This window comes from Bombina bombina, chromosome 1 (assembly GCF_027579735.1).
Source record: "Bombina bombina isolate aBomBom1 chromosome 1, aBomBom1.pri, whole genome shotgun sequence".
Taxonomy (NCBI): Eukaryota; Metazoa; Chordata; class Amphibia; order Anura; family Bombinatoridae; genus Bombina; species Bombina bombina.
The window spans coordinates 1173989664-1174011599 of NC_069499.1; the positions used below are offsets into that span (position 1 = coordinate 1173989664).

Here is a 21936-nt window from a genome sequence, read left to right on the forward strand (position 1 = left end):
TTTTGAGGGTCTGCACCAGTATACCTTTGACTAAGGTGAAAATTACATAATCATTTGTATATATGTATATGGATTAAATAGTAGGATTAGCCCTCTCCCCGCCCAATAAGTTAAAATATATATATGTACTGTGTATATAAAAATATATATATATATATATATATATATATATATATACAGTATATACATTTAAACAATAATGCAAGAGACTACAGCCCATGCTTAATATTATTTATCACTTGTGAAAACATTTCTTAATTTGTTATCATGGTTTTGAAGATGACATCACGCATCAGAGCATTTTTGATAATTACAATTTCTCTTAGCAACGACACAAGTATAACATATGGGTAAACAAATGATAAAAAATATATAACAAAGCACAAAAAAGCGTGAGCCAGCAGTATTGTGTTTGTGTTTATACTGTGGAGAGCTGCTTAGATTTTCTGAAGTTTTAGCACAGGAGATTTGTCACCTTTATAACATCATAGGCGGACCCATCCATGCACTGAGGTCAGGAAATAGAAGCAGTGGTTTAAAAAGCAAATAGCAATGCATCAACCAATTGTGTTACATGTGGCACACAACAAAACATTGCACAGCGGCATCAATTCTTCATTTTTTTCCATAAAAATGGTAAAGCCATGCCTTGGCACTCACATTATTTCCAATAGATTGAGATCAACTTGATAGATATTTACTGTGAGATAAAAATAAAACATAAAAGAAATAGGCTCAGTTATGCAGAAGAAGAAAGATTTCCTGAGAAAGCCTCCTGTTCAGGTTAGTACTGATGCAGGAAGGGGACTAGAATTTATAGCATAGCATTCAAGAGAAACTGAGCTAAATAAATAATAAGAGTAAAGTCTGACCTGCTGAAAAATTATCAGACTGATTAGTGACTGTATCTGTAAGTGCATTTTGTCACCATATTTTCATGTAATACACTTTTTCTATAGAAATAGAGTTGCAAATTACAAAGACTAGAAAATATGGTAAATTAATTTAGCTGATTTGTCCTGTTATACAACCAGTATCTGTTTTGGGTACGGTCTTTCATTCTTCCATAGGTTTGAAGGCTCATAGGCATTGTATGCTAGTACACAGCTCAACTGTAAGTGACAATCAGATTGTAAACTCCTGGTAAGTGACCACATTAGATCACTAAAATAAGATCACCTTGGTGACAAAATTGCAGCTTCTTTGGGCAGCTTCCCATTACACCATTTATTTGTTAGCTCTTTGGTCAACAGTACCTTATTATAACAACAGATTGTAATCTCTAACTAGCAGGCTCCATAAATATATTACAATCTTCAGGACAGTTTACAATTTTACCATTAGAAAGCAAACTCATAGGGATAATTACCGCATGAAGATAATCATGTCAGTACAATGCTAGCTCTTTGGGTACTGTTTCCAATTTGTTCTCAAATAAGTATCACATGGCATACATGATATATGTAGTATGTGCCCTTCATTGGTTATAAATTATATAGTTCCTGTTATAATATGCTTTTTTGGTCTAAGTAAACAACCTTATACACATATGCTGTATACTATAGAACACTTAAGAAAGTAACAGACATTCTGAGATATTAATAAATAAACATGTAAAATAGATATATTTGTGTATAAAGGAAATTTGTGAAAAGGAGTGTGTTTATGAATCGGATGCCTTGATTTAAAATTGACCAAAAAAGGCTACCGTCCTCATACAGTGTGAAGGGGAGCTTGAGTATTACGATTTCTTTGTGTGAAGAAAAGATATACACAAAGCTATGTACAACTATCTGCAAGTATGTAAGTCTATGTAAGTCTCCTTAAAATGTATCAGTGCAGATTCTAAACAATTGTCTCTCTTACATCATAATCTCCACTGAAGCGGGAGGTCCTAGTAAATGCACTGGCACATGGAGGTCCCTCTTTAACTCCGTTATCTACATTTATCCCAATTGCAGAGTTTATTCTGTCCACTATCAAGCCTTCCTTCTCAGGAGGTTCCTCAGCTGCAGAATCTTCATCATGACTCTGCCGGTAGATGTAGGAAGCATGTTTAACAGATCTTTTTAGAAGGTGTCTTCTAAAAGCCCTCTGAATTTTAATGACACAGACTTCTTCCTGTTTTCTTTTCAGAGTAGTAGTGATGGGCTCATAAGACACTTTGGATGGGTTTGCAGCCATGAACTTTTCTTCCATTGATTCTTTTAGAGCATCCATTTCTCCTGAATCCCCTAAAACCTCTTTAGTCAATGCAAACAAGATGTCCAAGCAATGTATTTTATCCCCAATAACCATGGGAAGGTCCATAGTTACAAGTTTTATCTTGTTAGGTTTAGGAATTCGTAGGGGTTCTTGAAGTGTATCCACAAAGTCAGACATCCGACTGTATTGTACAAACTGGGTGGCATCTGGATCAAACTTCTCCCAAGTTTCATAAAACATTTCAAAGTCATCCTCACACAAAGGCTCACTGCTTTCCTCTGTAGCAACATTAAAATTCTCAAGGATAATGGCAATGTACATATTGACCACAATTAAAAATGAAATGATGATGTAACTACAAAAGAAAACAATACCAATTGATGGGTTACCACAGTTACCATGTACACCAGTACCTGGGTTCTCAAAATGAGGATCACAGTCTGGATAAGCACTATTTAGGATTGGGTTTAGAAGTCCATCCCATCCAGCAGAGGTGGTGATTTCAAATAAGCATATCATGCTGTTTCCAAATGTCTCGAAGTTAAACATATCATCAATGCCAGACTCTTTCTTCACATAAGCAAAGTTGGACATGCCAAAGATGGAGTAGATGAACATGACCAAGAAAAGCAGGAGCCCTATGTTGAACAGAGCTGGGAGAGACATCATCAGGGCAAATAGAAGTGTACGTATCCCCTTTGCTCCTTTAATGAGTCGAAGAACTCTGCCAATTCTTGCCAATCTGATAACTCGGAAAAGTGTTGGGGACACAAAGTATTCTGCTATTAAATCTGACAAGACACTTCCTGAAAAATAAAATGTATATTTAACAATTGAGGTTCTTTTTAATTTTTTTACAGTTTAACATAACTAAGTTATATATATGGTGTATGTGAGTCCAATGTGTACCAGCACCAAGGTAACCCCTAATCCCAGGGTTGCAAGTTTGCAGGTGTGCAGGCTATTCAAGACCGGCACCACGGTCTGAGATACGAAATATTTCAACAAATGGTATAGCAGCACCACCAATTTAGTAGTACAAGTTCATTATTTATTTAAGCCAACATAAAAATAGTCTATTTTTATGTTGGCTTAAATAAATAATGAACTTTTACAACTAAATTGGTGCTGCTGCTATACCATTTGTTGAAATATATATGGTGTATGTGTGTGGATAGATAGATAAAAAAAACCTCAAATTTTTTATGATTGACAAACTATTTTTATACAAACACAATATATTTTACAGCTAATGGAGACAAAATAATAAATGTATCTTTTTTACTATGTACAATTGAACATTTGATATTAACATTTAAAATTGTTTCATGTACCTGATATCTGAAGTTTGCAGTCACTGAACTATCTAAAAAAGATCTCAAAGCCTATGAAGTACTTTATTGTCCTGAGATAACTATATAAACATTTGGGGGCTGATTTAACATGCTGCAAATGCAGCAGTTTCCGCGCAAGCCGTCAGGAAGCAGCGGACAGCAATCATTCCGATCAGATACGATCGGGATAATTGACACCCCCTGCTAGCGGCCGATTGGCAGCGAATCTGCAGGGGCAGCATTGCACAAGCTTTTCACTAGAAATGCTTGGGCAATGTTAAATGCCGCCCGCATCTTAATAAATCGTCCCCTTGATGGCTAACTGTTGGACAGAAGGCCACATGTGACCTTTACCACCAGTTTTGTGGCCCCTGGGAAAATCAAAACTAATAATACTTGCCATAGGTTTTGTGTCCCCAGGAAAAAGTGGAACTAAGAATGTATACTTTGGGGTAGCCACAAATGAAAAGAGCTAGCTGGAGTGGAGAAAGATAGAGAGCACCCTGCAATCTAACCTTACCAGAATAATGTATCTGCAGTATTACAGCCTTTGTGTTTCATACATTATGCTTCATATAATATGGCAGTATCAAAACAATTCTATAATACTTACCAGCTATAGAAATGATGACCACCACAAAGTCAAAAATATTCCATCCAATTGTGAAGAAATAATATCTTAAAGCAAACATTTTCAGGACACATTCTCCCGTGAAGATAACAATAAAAAACAGATTGATTTGAAACAAAATATTTTCTTTTTCTTTGCTTTGGTTATCTGTTTCAACCATCATTGTTACCATGTTGAGACAAATTAAAACCATGATCACAATATCAAAAAACTGCTTGGAGACAAAATCATACACCAGACCTTGGATTTTGTTCTGTCAGATGCAGATCAGGAAGATATGACGGACAATAAAAAGAAACAAAAATGACAACAAAAGACATATAAAGGGAGAGAAAAAGAGAACAATTGTAAGAAATAAATACAAGATAAAGAGAAAAAAAAATAAGGACCAGATTACAAGTGGCGTGCCAATTAATGCTCCCGCTCGAGCGCTAATTGCGCTAGAAGTAAACTTTTTGCAATGGCCGTATAGCGCTCATATTATGCATATTATGAGTTGAAAGTAAACTTTTTCCGCTTGCACAATAACCCAACAAGCGCAAAAAGCCGAACTTAGAATATTGCATGCATGTTCCCCCACAAAAGTCTACTCATGCGCAAACCTGATCACATATTCTCATGTGCGCTAACCCAACATGAAAATATGAATATTACACATTACAATGTTCTTGACATAGAAGAATACGTTCTATTTATTAATAAATACATATTTCTACATATATCTGATGGTATTTTGGTACAATATATATTTATACCTATATACATACATGATTATATATAGGCTTCTCTCACTCACAAACTCCTTTGGTCTCTCACAATCCATTCTATTCCCTACTCACCGCGGCGGACACTCTATTGATCTGGTATTCTCTTACCTCTGCTCTCTGGCTGACGTCACCTGTCGCCCATTTCCTTTCTCAGATCACCATCTGCTCACCTTTAATCTTAATATAAAAGCTAAACCTACTTCTCCCCCTCACACCCGCACCTGTAGAAATCTGCACACTGTGGATCCTCTCCAACTTTCCAAACCTTTTGCTGGTGACTCCTCTTATCCATTGCCTCTGTCTGTTGGAGTACCTCAAGGCTCTGTTCTGGGTCGTCTACTCTTCTCTATTTATACTTCCTCACTGGGTAAACTCCGTAGCTATGGCTTCAACTATCACCTCTATGCTGATGATACTCAGATCTACCTATCTACCCATGCACTCTCTCCTTCTGTCCTTTCTCACATCAGTGTCTGCTTATCTGGCAATTCTTCCTGGATGGCCTCTTACCACCTAAAAATCAACATGTCCAAGACTGAGCTCCTTTTAATCCCTCCATCTAATTCTAAAAGTTTCTAACTTTTCAATCACTGTTGGTGACACCACTATCTCCCCATCACCCCAAGTCCGCTGCCTAGGAGTTACACTTGACTACAATCTGTCCTTCATACCCCACATCCAATTGCTCTCTTCATCCTGTCACAACCACCTACGAAATATCTCCAAAATTTGTCCGTTTCTGTGTAGAAACTACTAAACAGCCAATCCACTCCCTGGTAATTTCCCGACTTGTCTACTGTAATAACTTACTAACTGGCCTCCCTCTCTCACGCCTCTCCCCTCTTCAATCCATCCTAAATGCCTCTGCTAGGCTAATCCACCTCTCCCGACGCTCTGTATCTGCTGCACCTCTCTGCGAGTCCCTTCCCTGGCTTCCCATTCACAGCAGAATTAAATCCTTACCCTGACCTACAATGCCCTTACCAACACCCCCCCTCCCCCACCTGTCCTCACTTATCAACAAATATACTCAAGCCCGCCCCCTAAGATCCAACAATGACCTGCTCCTTGCATCTTCTACATCACCTCCTCCCATGCTAGACTACAGGACTTCTCTCGTGCGGCACCAACCATCTGGAATGCACTTCCTCAAGCTGTCAGACTCCACACTAACATCACTCTCATGTTTGCAGTCCCCGCCTCCTGTTTCTCACCCTCCTACCCATCTAGATTGTAAGTTCACACGGGAACAGAGCCCTCAATTCCCCTTGTATTTGTTTGTTAAACTGTGTCTGGGGTCTTTTATATTGTCTTGTACTAAACTTGTATCTTTGTACCCATGGACAGCACTGCGGAATCTGTTTGGCGCTTTATACATAAATAATAATAGGTATATATATATAAATATATATATATATATATATATATATATATATATATATATATATATAGGAATATATATATAAAAAAACATAAAACATATTCTGCTATGTGAAATACTTCCAGTAAATACATACGCCTAGATTATGAGTTTTGAGCGCTATAGGGAAATTAACGAATGCAACAAAATTGGCGTTATTTAATCCCCTATAGCGCTGCCATTACAAGTTTTAAAAAAACTGGCTTGTGCGGGTGATATGGTGCTTTTAACCTCCATACTGCACCAAAAACAAGCGCTGTTTTGACATGCTCGTGCACGCTTTCCCCATAGACATCAATGGGGAGAGCGGGTCAGAAAAAAGTCTAACACCTGCGATCGCGGAAAGGAAAGCTCCGTAACGCAGCCCCATTGATGTCTATGGGGAAAAGAAACTAACGTTTAAACCTAACACCCTAACATAAACCCCACGTCTAAACACCCCTAATCTGCTGCCCCCAACATCGCCAACACCTACCTACAGTTATTAACCCTAATCTGACACTCCCGATATCGCCGCCACCTAAATAAAGGTATTAACCCCTATTCCGCCGCACCCCAACATCGCCGCCACTATATTAAAGTTATTAACCCCTATTCCACCGCTCCCTGACATCGCCACAACTAAATAAAGTTATTAACCCCTAAACCTCTGGCCTCCCACATCACTACCACTAAATAAAACTATTAACCCCTAAACCACCAGCTCCCCACATTGCACCAACCTAAATTAAACTATATTAACCCCTACACCTACCCCTAAACCTAACACTAACAATAACCCTAAACCTAACCCTAAAGTAACCCTAGTCCTAACATCCCCTAACTTTAACATAATTAAAATAGATCTAAATTAAATGTACAATTATTAACTAAATAATACCAATTTAAAACTAAATACTTACCTGTAAAATAAAACCGAAGCTAGCTACAATATAACTAATAGTTATATTGTAGCTAGCTTAGGTTTTAATTTTATTTCACAGGTAAATTTGTATTTATGGTAGACTAGTTAGTAAATAGTTATTAACTATGCAATAACTACCTAGTTAAAATAAATACAAAATTACCTGTGAAATAAAAGCTAAGCTACCTTACACTAAAACCTAAAATTACAAAAAATAAAAAAACCTACCATTACAAAAAAAAAACAAAAACACAAAATTATCCAAAAAATAAATAAATTATTCCTATTCTAATACCCTTTAAAAAAAAAAAAAAACAGCCCAAAATAAAAAAGCCTAATATAGAATAAACTACAAAGGGCTTAAAAGGGCCTTTTGTAGGGCATTGCCCTAAGTTAAACAGCTCTTTTGATACAAAAAAAACACCCCTAACAGTATACAAACCCCCACCCCCAAACTACCAAGGGCCCTTAAAAGGGCCTTTTGGGCATTGCCCTAAGTTAAAGAGTTCTTTTGCTACAAAAAACAAACACCTCTTAAAAAAATACATTACACAAAATAACAAACAAATTATCAAAAATAATAAAAAATTATTCCTATTCTAATACCCATTAAAAAACACCCCAAAATAAAAAACCTAATCTAGTATAAACTACCAATGGCCCTTAAAAGGGCCTTTTGTAGTGCATTGTCCTAAAGATATCAGCTCTTTTTGTGAATAAAAAATACAAATACCAACCAACATTACAACCCCCCACCCCCCCAAAATAAAAAAAACTATCTAAAAAACCTAAGCTACCCATTGCCCTGAAAAGGGCATTTGTATGGACATCGCTCTTTAAAACATAATTTATGTAAGAACTTACCTGATAAATTCATTTCTTTCATATTGGCAAGAGTCCATGAGATAGTGACGTATGGGATATACAATCATACCAGGAGGGGCAAAGTTTCCCAAACCTCAAAATGCCTATAAATACACCCCTCACCACACCCACAATTCAGTTTACCGAATAGCCAAGTAGTGGGGTGATAGAGAAAGGAGTAAAAAGCATCAACTAAGGAATTTTGAAATAATTGTGCTTTATACAAAAAAATCATAACCACCATAAAAAAGGGAGGGCCTCATGGACTCTTGCCAATATGAAAGAATTAATTTATCAGTTACGTTCTTACATAAATTATGTTTTCTTTCATGTAATTGGCAAGAGTTCATGAGCTAGTGACGTATGGGATAGCAATACCCAAGATGTGGAACTCCACACAAGAGTCACTAGAGAGGGAGGGATAAAAATAAAAACAGTCATTTTTCGCTGAAAAAAAATAATCCACAACCCAAAATATAAGATAATTCTCATGAAATGAAAAGAAAAAACTTAAAACATAAGCAGAAGAATCAAACTGAAACAGCTGCCTGAAGAACTTTTCTACCAAAAACTGCTTCTGAAGAAGCGAATACATCAAAACGGTAGAATTTAGTAAAGGTATTCAAAGAAGACCAGGTTGCTGCTTTGCAAATCTGATCAACTGAAGCTTCATTCTTAAAAGCCCACGAAGTGGAGACTGATCTAGTAGAATGAGCTGTAATTCTATGAGTCGGGGCTTGACCCAACTCCAAAAAAGCTTTAACCACAATGCCAAGGAAACGGCCAAAGCCTTCTGACCTTTCCTAGAACCAGAAAAGATAACAAATAGACTAGAAGTCTTCCTGAAATCTTTAGTAGCTTCAACATAATATTTCAAAGCTCTTACCAGAATGTAAGGATTTCTCCAAAGAATTTTTAGGATTAGGACACAAGGAAGGGACAACAATTTCTCTATTAAGAATTTAGTAATAGTAAGAATTTAAATGAAGTCCACAAAACCACCTTATCCTGATGAAAAATCAGAAAAGGCCAAAAGGAACAACACTTTCCAAAAAAGTAGTTTAATGTCCAAAGAATGCATAGGCTCAAATGGAGGAACCTGTAAAGCCTTTTAAAACCAAATTAAGACTCCAAGGAGGAGAGATTGATTTAATGACAGGCTTGATACGAACCAAAGCCTGTACAAAACAGTGAATATCAGTAAGCATAGCAATCTTTCTGTGAAATAAGACAGAAAGAGCAGAGATGTGTCCCTTCAAGGAACTTGCAGACAAACCTTTATCCAAACCATCCTGAAGAAACTGTAAAATTCTAGGAATTATGAAAGAATGCCAAGCGAATTTATGAGAAGAACAACATGAAATATAAGTCTTCCAAACTCGATAATAAATCTTTCTAGAAACAGATTTAGGAGCCTGTAACATAGTATTAATCACTGAGTCAGAGAAACCTCTATGACTAAGCACTAGGCGTTCAATTTCCATACCTTCAAATTTAATGATTTGAGATCCTGATGGAAAAATGGACCTTGAGACAGAAGGTCCGGCCTTAATGGAAGAGGCCAAGGTTGGCAACTGGACATTCAAACAAGATCCGCATACCAAAACCTGTGAGGCCATGCTGGAGCTACGAGCAATACAAACAACTGTTCCATGATGATTTTGGAGATCACTCTTGGAAGAAGAACTAGAGGTGGGAAAATATAAGCAGGTTAGTAACACCAAGGAAGTGTCAACGCATCCACTGCTATCACCTGAAGGTCCCTGGAACTGGACAGGTACCTGGGAAGTTTCTTGTTTAGATGAGAAGCCATCAGATCTATTTCTGGAAGACCCCACATCTGAACAATCTGAGAAAACACATCTGGATGGAGGGACCACTCCCCCGGATGTAAAGTCTTACGGCTGAGATAATCCACTTCCCAATTGTCTACACCTGGGATATGTACCGCAGAAATTAGACAAGAGCTGGATTCCGCCCAAGAAAGTATTCGAGATACTTCTTTCATAGCTAGGGGACTGTGAGTCCCACCCTGATGATTGGCATATGCCACAGCTGTGATATTGTCTGTCTGAAAGCAAATGAATGGTTCTCTCTTCAACATATTGATTGGTAATCTCGCCTCTTAAGATTTCCAAACCCCTTGTGCTGTCAGAGATCCCCAAACAGCTCCCCAACCTGAAAGACTTGCATCTGTTGTGATTACAGTCCAGGTTGGATGAACCAAAGAGGCCCCTAGAACTATACGATGGTGATCTAACCACCAAGTCAGAGATAGTTGAACATTGGAATTTAAGGATATTAATTGTGATATCCTTGTATATGTCAGGATAGGTTAAGTCCAGAGTTAGACCCAAATGCTAGAATGAAGTTTGTAAACACCCTAGCACTGTGAGTATATACCAGGACCTGACTCTGCGACAGCTACAGTAATATACTCACTGAAATAAACTGGAAGTTGGCACATCAGGGTCAGGAGAAGAAACTTCGTGTAGATAGGTTAACCAAAAGAGTAATCAAGCAAGCAATATCCAGCAACGTGTAATCAGGCAGGTAGGGGTTAACCAGTAGAGTAATCAAGCAAGCAATGTCCAGCAACGTGTAATCAGGCAGATAAGGATTAACCAATAGAATTATCAAACAAGCAATGTCCAGCAACGTGTAATCAGGCAGTTTGGGGTTAACCAGTAGAATTGTCAAACAAGCAATGACCAGCAACGTGTAATCAGGCAGTTTGGGGTTAAACAGTAGAATAGTCTAGCAAGCAAAGTTCCAGCAAAGTGTAATCAGGCAGATTGGGGTTAACCAGTAGAATTATCAAACAAGCAATGTCCAGCAACGTGTTATCAGGCAGTTTGGGGTTAAACATTAGAAAAGTCTAGCAAGCAAAGTTCCAGCAACGTGTAATCAGGCAGTTTGGGGTTAAACAGTAGAATAGTCTAGCAAGCAAAGTTCCAGCAACATGTAATCAGGCAGTTTGGGGTTAACCAGTAGAATTGTCAAACAAGCAATGTCCAGCAACGTGTAATCAGGCAGATTGGGGTTAACCAGTAGAATTATCAAACAAGCAATGTCCAGTTATCAGGAATCAGGCAGGTAGGGGTTAAGCAGGGTTGAAGTTAAACAAGCCAGCAATTCAAATAAGACAAGAGGTTCAAAAGGTACTCACAAGCCGGGTAATTAGAACAAACAGGCACCGAGGAGAGGAGACGCTAGAATAAGAAGACCTTCTGACGTCAGCAGAAGGGGCCGGTGCGAAACAGGGTTGCTAGGCAATCAAGGAAGCGCTACCGCACCGACACATGCAAGGAGGAGAAAGCGATCAGCAGCAGAGCGATCGTGACAGTATAATCCCTGCACCATTGATTCAGCATACAAAGCTGGAGAGGTCTCATATGAAAACGAGCAAAGGGGATCGCGTCCGATGCTGCAGTCATGAGACCTAAAACTTCCATGCACATAGCTACTGAAGGGAATGATTGAGATTGTATGATTGTACTGAAGGGAATGATTGAGACTAAAGGTTCTGACAAGCTGAAACCAATTTTAATTGTCTCTTGTCTGTTAGAGACAGAGTCATGGAAACTGAATCTATCTGGAAACCTAAAAAGGTGACCCTTGTCTGAGGAATCAAGGAACTTTTTGGTAAATTGATCCTCCAACCATGTCTTTGAAGAAACAACACTAGTTGATTTGTGTGAGATTCTGCAGAATGTAAAGACTGAGCTAGTACCAAGATATCGTCCAAATAAGGAAACACTGCAATACCCCATTCTCTGATTACAGAGAGTAGGGCACCAAGAACCTTTGAAAAGATTCTTGGAGCTGTCGCTAGGCCAAAAGGAAGAGCGACAAATTGGTAATGCTTGTCTAGAAAAGAGAATCACAGAAAATGATAATGATCTGGATGAATCGGAATATGAAGATATGCATCCTGTAAGTCTATTGTGGACATATAATGCCCTTGCTGAACAAAAGGCAGAATAGTCCTTATAGTTACCATTTTGAAAGTTGGTACTCTTACATAACGATTCAAAATTTTCAGATCTAGAACTGGTCTGAATGGATTTTCTTTCTTTGGGACAATGAATAGATTTGAATAAAATACCAGACCCTGTTCCTGAAACGGAACTGGCATGGTTACCCCTGATAACTCCAGGTCTGAAACACACTTCAGGAAAGCCTGAGCCTTTACTGGGTTTGCTGGAATTCGTGAGAGAAAAAAAATCTTCTCACAGGCGGTCTTACTCTGATTCCTATTCTGTACCCCTGAGTGACAATACTCTGAATCCAATGATTTTGAACCGAATTGGTCCAAACATCTTTGAAAAATCTTAATCTGCCCCCTACCAGCTGAGCTGGAATGAGGGCCGCACCTTCATGCAGACTTGGGGGCTGGCTTTGAACTCTTAAATGGCTTGGATTTATTCCAATTTGAGGAAGGCTTTCAACCGGAAACAGATTCCTTGGGGGAAGGATTAGGTTTCTGTTCCTTATTTTGTCGAAAGGAAAGAAAACGGTTAGAAGCTTTAGATTTACCCTTAGGTCTTTTATCCTGAGACAAAAAAACTCCCTTCCCCCCAGTGACAGTTGAAATTATTAAATCGAAATGAGAACCAAATAACTTATTACCTTGGAAAGAAAGAGATAGCAATCTGGACTTAGAAGTCATGTCAGCATTCCAAGATTTAAGCCGCAAAGCTCTTCTAGCTAAAATAGCTAAAGACATAGATTTAACATCAATTATGATGATATAAAAAATGGCATCACAAATAAAATTATTAGCATGTTGAATCAAGTTAACAATGCTAGACAATTCAGGATCCAATACTTGTTGTGCTAAAGTCTCCAACCAAAAAGTTGAAGCAGCTGAAACATCAGCCAAAGAAATTGCATGCTTGAGAAGATGACATGAATATAAATAGGCTTTCCTTAGATAAGATTCAAGTTTCCTATCTAAAGGATCTTTAAAAGCAGTACTATCTTCCGTAGGAATAGTAGTACGTTTAGCAAGAGTAGAGATAGCCCCATCAACTTTGGGGATCTTTTCCCAAAACTCTAAAGTAACTGCTGGCAAAGGATACAATTTGTTTAAACCTTGAAGAAGGAATAAAAGAAGTACCAGGCCTATTCCATTCCTCAGAAATAGCATCAGGAACTGGAAAAACATCTGGAGTAAACACAGGAGGTTTATAAACAGAATTTAAACGTTTACTAGTTTTAATATCAAGAGGACTAGTTTCCTCAATATCCAATGTAATCAACACTTCTTTTAACAAAGACGAACGAATATACTCCATTTTAAATAAATAAGAAGATTTGTCAGTGTCAAAATCTGAGGTAGGATCTTCTGAACAAGATAGATCCTCATCAGAGCAGGATAATTCAGCATGTTGCCGGTCATTTGAAATTTCATCAACTTTATGAGAAGTTTTAAAAGACCTTTTACGTTTATTAGAAGGCGGGATGGCAGACAAAGCCTTCTGAAAAGAATCAGAAATAAATTCTTTTAAATTTACAGGTATATCTTGTGCATTAGATGTTGAGGGAACAGCAACAGGTAATGAACTACTACTGATTGATACATTCTCTGCATGTAAAAGTTTATCATGACAACTATTACAAACCACAGCTGGAGAAATAACCTCCACAAGTTTACAACAAATGCGCTTAGCTTTGGTAGAACTGTTATCATGCAGCAGGGTTCCAACAGTGATTTCTGAGACAGGATCAGATTGAGACATCTTGCAAATGTAAGAGAAAAAAAAACAAGATATAAAGCAAAATTATCAATTTCCTTATATGGCAGTTTCAGGAATGGGAAAAAATGCAAACAGCATAGCCCTCTGATAGAGATAAAAGGCAAGAGGCATATAGGAATGGGGTCTTAAATAATGAAAATATTTGGCGCCAAGTATGACGCACACAAACAGAAAAATATTTTTTGGCACCAAAAACGTCCAGAAATGACACACTTGCATCACAGATGACGCAACCTTGTGAAAGACACAGCGTCAACTAAGACGCCGGAAATGACTAATTTGCGTCAACAAACGTAACTTTGCGCCAAAAAAATCTCGCACCAAGAATTTCGCAAAAAACTTTGGCATTTTGTGCCCTCGCGAGCCTAATTCTGCCCGCGAATTTAAAAGACAGTCAATTTGAAAAAAGAGACTAAACCCCAGATAAGAAATAAATTTTCCTAAAAAATGCATTTCCCAGATATGAAAATGACAGTCTGCAAAAGGAAATATACTGAAAACCTGAATAATGGCAAATATAAGTACAATACATATATTTAGAAATTTATATAAATACATAAAGTGCCAAACCATAGCTGAGAGTGTCTTAAGTAATGAAAACATACTTACCAAAAGATACCCATTCATATATAGCAGATAGCCAAACCAGTACTGAAAAGGTTATCAGTAGAGGTAATGGAATATGAGAGTATATCGTCGATCTGAAAAGGGAGGTAGAAGATGAATCTCTACGACCGATAACAGAGAACCTATGAAATAGATCCCCGTGAGGAAAACCATTGCATTCAATAGGTGATATTCCCTTCACATGCCTCTGACATTCACTGTACTCTGAGAGGAATCGGGCTTCAAAATGCTGAGAAGCGCATATCAACTTAGAAATCTTAGTACAAACTTACTTCACCACCTCCATAGGAGACAAAGTTTGTAAAACTGAATTGTGGGTGTGGTGAGGGGTGTATTTATAGGCATTTTGAGGTTTGGGAAACTTTGCCCCTCCTGGTAGGATTGTATATCCCATACGTCATTAGTTCATAGACTCTTGACAATTACATGAAAGAAAGGGCATTTAGCTCTTTTGCTGCCAAAACCCTAATCTAAAAAAAAAACACCCAAAAAAACATAAAAAAAAAACCTAACAATAACCCCCGATGATCCACTTACAGTTTTTGAAGTCCCGCTTGAACGATCTTCATCCCGGCGGAGAAGTCCTCATCCAGGCAGCAAGAAGTCTTCATCCAGTTGGCCTCTTCAATCTTCATCCCGGCGGCAAAGTCCTCATCCAAGCGGCGAGAAGTCTTCATCCAGGCGGCATCTTCTTTCTTGATCTTGGCTGCGTGGTGCGGGTCCATCCTGAAGACATCCGGAGCGGAGCATCCTCTTCATACGGTCACTGTCGTACACTGAATCTACAATGCAAGGTACGCGATTCAAGATGGAGTCCCTTGCATTCCTATTGGCTGAAATATTTGAATCAGCCAATAGAATGAGAGCTGCTAAAATACTATTGGCTGTTCAATTCAGCCAATAGGATTTAAGCAGCTCTAATTCTATTTGATGATGAATCAGCCAATAGAATGAGAGCTGCTTAAATCCTATTGGCTGTTCAAATCAGCCAATAGGATTTAAGCAGCTCTCATTTTATTGACTGATTCATCATTGCGCCGGATTTCTTCAGGATGGACCTGCTTCGCACCACTGGGATCAAGATAGAAGATGCCGTCTGGATAAAGATTTAAGAGGCCGTCTGGATGAAGACTTCTCGCTGCTTGGATGAGGACTTTGCCGCTGGGATGAAGATTGAAGAGGCCGCCTAGTTGAAGACTTCTCGCCGCCTGGATGAGGACTTCTCTGCCGGGATGAAGATCGTTCAAGCGGGACTTTAAAAAATGTAAGTGGATCGTCGGGAGTTCGTGTTAGGTTTTTTAAGGGTTTTATGGGTGTTGGTTTTTTTTTAGATTAGGGTTTGGGCAGCAAAAGAGCTAAATGCCCATACAGATGCCCTTTTCCCTTTTAAGGGACATTTGTAGTTTATTGTAGGCTAATTTTTTTTTATTTAGGGTGAGCTTTTTTATTTTGATAGGGCTATTAGATTAGGTGTAATTCTTTTTTATTTTTGATAATTTTGTTTGTTATTTTCCGTAATTTAGTGTTTATTTTTTGTAATTTAGTCTTTTTTTTTTTTTAATTAGATACTTTCACCTAGATTACGAGTTTTGCGTTAGAGGCTGTGCGGTGCTAACGAGCAGTTTTCCCTCACCGCTCACTTACCTGCAGCGCTGGTATTACGAGTTTTCAGAAGCCCATCGTTAAAAGACAAGAAGTAAGCGTTGAGCAAAAATGTGCTCATTACCGCACTCCAATACCAGCGCAGCTTAAGTCAGCGGCGAGCTGGTGTAACGTGCTCATGCACGATTTCCCCATCAATGGGGAGAGCCGGCTGCAAAAAAGCAGCGTAAAGCTCAGTAACGCAACCCCATTGATTCCTATGGGGAAATAAAAGTTATGTTTACACCTAACACCCTAACATGAACCCCGAGTCTAAACACCCCTAATCTTACACTTATTAACCCCTAATCTGCCGCCCCGACATCGCCGACACCAATATTATACTTATTAACCCTTAATCTGCCGCTCTGGACACCGCCGCCACCTACATTATACTTATGAACCCCTAATCTGCTGCCCCCAATATCGCCACCACCTACATTATATTTATTAACCCCTAATCTGCCATCCCCAATATTGCCGCCACCTACCTACACTTATTAACCCCTAATCTGCTGCCCCAACGTCGCCGCCACTATAATAAACATATTAACCCCTAAACTGCCGCACTTCTGCCTCGCAAACATTAGTTAAATATTATTAACCCCTAATCTGCCATCCCTAACATCATCGCCACCTACATTAATTTATTAACCCCTTATCTGCTGCCCCCAACGTCGCTGCCACTATATTAAAGTTATTAATCCCTAAACCTAACATCCACTAACTTAAATATAATTTAAATAAATCTAAATAAATATTCCTATCATTAACTAAATTATTCCTATTTAAAACTAAATACTTACCTGTAAAATAAAACCTAAGCTAGCTACAATATAACTAATAGTTACATTGTAGCTAGTTTAGGATTTATTTTTATTTTACAGGCAAGTTTGTATTTATTTTAACTAGGTAGAATAGTTATTAAATAGTTATTAACTATTTAATAACTACCTATCTAAAATAAATACAAATTTACCTGTAAAATAAAACCTAACCTAAGTTACACTAACACCTAACACTACACTATAATTAAATAAATTAACTAAATTAAATACAATTACCTAAATTAAATTAGCTAAAGTACAAAAAAAACACTAAATTACAGAAAATAATAAACAAATTACAGAAATTTAAACTAATTACACCTAATCTAATAGCCCTATTAAAATAACCCCCCCCCACCCGAAATAAAAAAAAAACCTAGCCTAAACTAAACTACCAATAGCCCTTAAAAGGGCCTTTCGTTGGGCATTGCCCCAAAGTAATCAGCTCTTTTACCTGTAAAAAAAAAATACAAACAACCCCCCCAACAGTAAAACCCATCACCCACACAACCACCCCCCCAAATAAAATACTATCTAAAAAAAACCTAAACTCCCCATTGCCCTGAAAAGGGCATTTGGATGGGTATTGCCCTTAAAAGGGCAGTTAGCTCTTTTGCCGGCCAAACCCTAATCTAAAAAATAAAACCTACCCAATGCACCCTTAAAAAAAATTAACACTAACCCCCTGAAGATCGACTTACCGGGAGACGTATTCATCCAAGCCGAAGGTAAAAGTCTTCATCCAAGCCGGGCAGAAGTGGTCCTCCAGACGGGCAGAAGTCTTCATCCAAGCCGGGCAGAAGTGGTCCTCCAGACGGGCAGAAGTCTTCATCCAGACGGCATCTTCTATCTTCATCCATCCGGCGTAGAGCGGGTCCATCTTCAAGACATCCGACGCGGAGCATCCTCTTCTGGCGACGACTAAAACACAATGAAGGTACCTTTAAGTGTCATCCAAGATGGCGTCCCTTAGCTTCCGATTGGCTGATAGAATTCTATCAGCCAATTGGAATTAAGGTAGAAAAAATCATATTGGGCCTCGGTTTAGGGGTTAATAGGTAGTTGATGGGTGTTAGTGTACTTTTTAGCACTTTATTTATGAGTTTTTTGCTACGGCGTTGTACCATAAAACTCTTAACTACTGACTTTTAAATATGTTAGGGATCTTGACAGGAGAGGGTGTACCGCTCACTTTTTGGCCTCCCAGGACAGACTCGTAATACCGGCGCTATAGAAGTCCCATAGAAAAAAGACATTACGAAGTTTACGTAAGTCGTTTTGCGGTAAGGCCAAAAAAGTGTGCAGTGCCCCTAAACCAGAGTTTTCCAAACTTTTCATGTTGGCGACACACTTTTTAGACCTACATAATTTCGCGACACAGTAATTTAGTTGTACTGGCAAACTGGATTTTAAACTAACTTGTTTTAAGAGATAAGGACACATACATAAATGGTATAATAATGAAATGTATTTACAAGTAACAGTATGTAAGTATGTGCAAGAATAAAAATAAATTCTACTTACTATTTTAATGGGATGTATGAGGTTGATGAGATGAACACAATTTCTGAATATTTGGTGGAATATTAGATAAAGACACTCACATTTCATCATCAAGCACTTTTAAGCTTCCCCTTCCTATCCATATATGAAGAGCAGGAGTAGCAATGCACTACTGGGAGCTAGTTGCAAAAAAAAACCCTCACTGACTTCAGCTCAGCATTTAAGTTGCCGCCCTCAGAGCTCGGTGAGTCCGATTGACTACTGCCCACGCTGCAAACACACTGCTGTCCCACTCACTGACTACACATGCAGTCACGAGCCAATTAAGGAGACTACACGTGCAGTCAGGAGGCAATGTGCTGCCAAAGCCGCCAATGGGAATAGTTTCAGTTCCCACTGAGCTGCGCCAATAGGTTAAGATGATCTGTGACCCTCTAGGTATCAATCACATGTCAACCATGTGATATGCATAGCAGGCAGGCGGAAAGTCAGAAACCCAAAAAAAATAAAAAAAATATATTAAATTTAAAAGAATTTGTGCTGAAGCAGGGACACACCTACACACTGCTGCCGACACACTAGTGTGTCCCGACACACAGTTTGGAAAGCACTGCCCTAAACCTTCAAGACTCGTAATACCAGTGGGCGTAAAAAAGCAACGTTAGGACCTCTTAACACTGCTTTTTTAGCCTAACGCACAACTCATAATATAGCCGTACTTAATATTTAGAGTAGTGTTAGGATTTTTTTAATGTGTAGTTTAGTTTATTTAATTGGTAGTTTGTTTAATTTTAGTTTAATAATTATATTAGTTTAATTGTTAGTTTAAACTTAGTTTTTTTTTAATTTGACAGGTAAGTTTAAATTTAATTTAAGATAGGGAAAATTTAATTTTAATATAACGTTAGGGGGGCATTAGGTTTAGGGGTTACTAGTTTAAATTAGTTTATTGCGATGTGGGGGGCTTTTGGTATAGGAGTTAATAGTTTAATTTATTATTTTTCATTGTGGGGGGCTTTCGGTTTAGGGGTTAATAGGTTTATTATAGTGATGGCAGTGTAGGGCTTAATAACTTTAGTATAGCAGGGACGATGTGGGCAGACGGCAGATTAGGGGTTGATAATATTTAAATAGTGTTTGCGATGCGGGAGGGCGGCGGTTTAGGGATTAATAACTATAGTATAGTGGTGAAGATGTCGGGGAGCGGTGGAATAGGGGTTAATAAATTTTATTAGTGGCGGCAATGTCGGGAGCGGCAGATTAGGGGTTAATAAATTTATTATAGTATTTGTGATGCAACCAACACAGTTATCTTAATATACTTTTTACCTCTGTGATTACCTTGTATCTAAGCCTCTGCAGACTGCCCCCTTATTTCAGTTATTTTCACAGACTTGCATTTTAGTCAATCAGTGCTTCAGAGCTCTGAAGTCACGTTAATCATTGTCGCGTAAATCTTGATTGCACGCAAGCGATCACATTTACTTTCAACTCTTAATACAAGCAATAAGCCAGACGAGCGAAAACACTCACTCGCAAACATTTGTGCTCCACTCATAATCTGGCCCTTAATAAGCAATGACATAGAAGAAAGCTGAAATCTCAGTATGAGATCTACAGGGGGAAAAATCACATCACTTTATTTCACACACTAAATCTTTCCTGTGCCTAGTTATTAGCAGATCCATTCTCTTCATATAAGCATTTCCTAGAGTTGGTTATAGAGGTTAATGGGACATAATACTCATATGCTAAATCACTTTAAAGTGATGCAGCATAACTGTAAAAAGCTGATAATGCAAATATCACCGGAACATCTCTATGTAAAAAAGGGAAGATTTTTACCTCAAAATGTATTCAGCTTACCAGAGTAAGTGCTGTTTAAACAGTTTTACTTCAGCTGCGAGTTGGAAAAACAAAACATATAAAAACCAATAGCCAATCAGCAGTGCTAAGGTAATGCGTTGCCTTTGCTGAGATCTGAATAGGAAAATAACATGACTGTGCCTGCACATGACAGATGCTCACTCCCTAGCTTGTCCTGGGACAAGCATACTGAATGGCTGCTTAAAGTCTCTTTACAGTGGGTTTGAATACTTAAGATATTTTGAGGGGAAATATCTTCCTTTTTACACAGAGATGTTCAGGTGATATTTTCTGGTCAGCTTTTTACAGCTATGCTGCATCACTTTAATGTGCCTCAAGATTTGGGTATCATGTCCCTTTAAGAAGCTAGACATTGGTTCCTATTTAACATTATTACTTATATGTACACTGATACTTTTCTGGACACAAACTATGTAAATTGCTATTTTACCAGTGGTCTTGGTATTGGTTTCTGTGGTTTCTTTGATCCAAGTTTTTTCATGGCATTGTAATATTTCTTCTGCTCCTCAGTCATGAAGATGTCCTTTCCTCCAAAGTATAATAGAAAATAAAATGTTACAAGCAGCTCACCAGCCTCCATTATTTTACATGACAAAGTAAATGCTTTAAAATGTTATAACATTTATTAAAAAAAACTTTACAATTCAGCCAAAGGGAATAGTACTTCACCATATTACAGAAGACAGTATGTGAAATGTTTCACTATACCTATCATTAAAGGGACAGTCTACCATAGAATTGTTATTGTTTTAAAAGATAGATAATCCCTTTATTACCCATTCCCCAGTTTTGCATAACCAACACAGTTATATTAATATACTTTTTACCTCTGATTACCTTGTATCTAGGAACCTTCTTCCAGGCCCTGATCACATGACTGTGACTGTTTATTATCTATTGTCTTAAATTTAGCATTGGTTTGTGCTAAATCTTAAATAACCCCCTTGTGCCTGGACACAGTGTTATCTATATGGCCCATGTGTACTTTCTGTCTCTTTGTGTTGAAAAGAGATTTAAAAAGCCTGTGATAAGAGGCAGCCCTCAAAGGCTTAGAAATTAGCATATGAGCCTACCTATGTTTAGTTTAAACTAAGAATACCAAGAGAAAAAAGCAAATTTGATGATAAAAGTAAATTGGAAAGTTGATTCAAATTAAAAGTCCTATCTGAATAATGAAAGTTTAATTTATACTTGACTGTCCCTTTAAGTTAACATCTACTTGTAAAGCTTGTTTGATACTTATCTTTTTCTTTTGCTGGTTGAAGTTGTCGATAATAACACCAATAAAAAGGTTGAGAGTGAAGAAAGCTCCAAAAATGATGAATATGACAAAGTACAAATACATGTATAGATTTATTTCATACACTGGCTGTTCCTCAACCTAAGGAAAGAGAAAGAAAAGTTACATCATGTTCTAGCCATTAATCTTACCCTGTGCTTGTTTTTTGTTATTGGTGACCAGCTGGCATGAATATTATCAGCTTGCAATATTTTGTGTTTTAAAATGCCCTATACTTGTTTATCCTTTAATATACATATTTGTTGTGACATAATCTACCAAAAG

The 21936-nt window shown here is 37.9% G+C and overlaps 1 protein-coding gene across 7 annotated transcripts in view; it reads right to left on the reverse strand.

Annotated features, from left to right (window-relative positions):
• The window catches only part of SCN4A (sodium voltage-gated channel alpha subunit 4), a 360773-nt gene that overhangs the window by 14877 nt on the left and 323960 nt on the right, over window positions 1-21936 (reverse strand). For all 7 annotated transcript variants that reach the window (XM_053699718.1, XM_053699730.1, XM_053699721.1 and 4 more), the window contains 5 exons: window positions 21616-21753; window positions 20803-20907; window positions 4153-4423; window positions 1867-3011; window positions 661-700 (listed from right to left, as the gene is read on the reverse strand). In XM_053699718.1, the coding sequence (XP_053555693.1) occupies window positions 698-700; window positions 1867-3011; window positions 4153-4423; window positions 20803-20907; window positions 21616-21753 (1662 nt within the window). In that variant the 3' untranslated portion in view covers window positions 661-697. The remainder of the gene's footprint in view (window positions 1-660; window positions 701-1866; window positions 3012-4152; window positions 4424-20802; window positions 20908-21615; window positions 21754-21936) is intronic.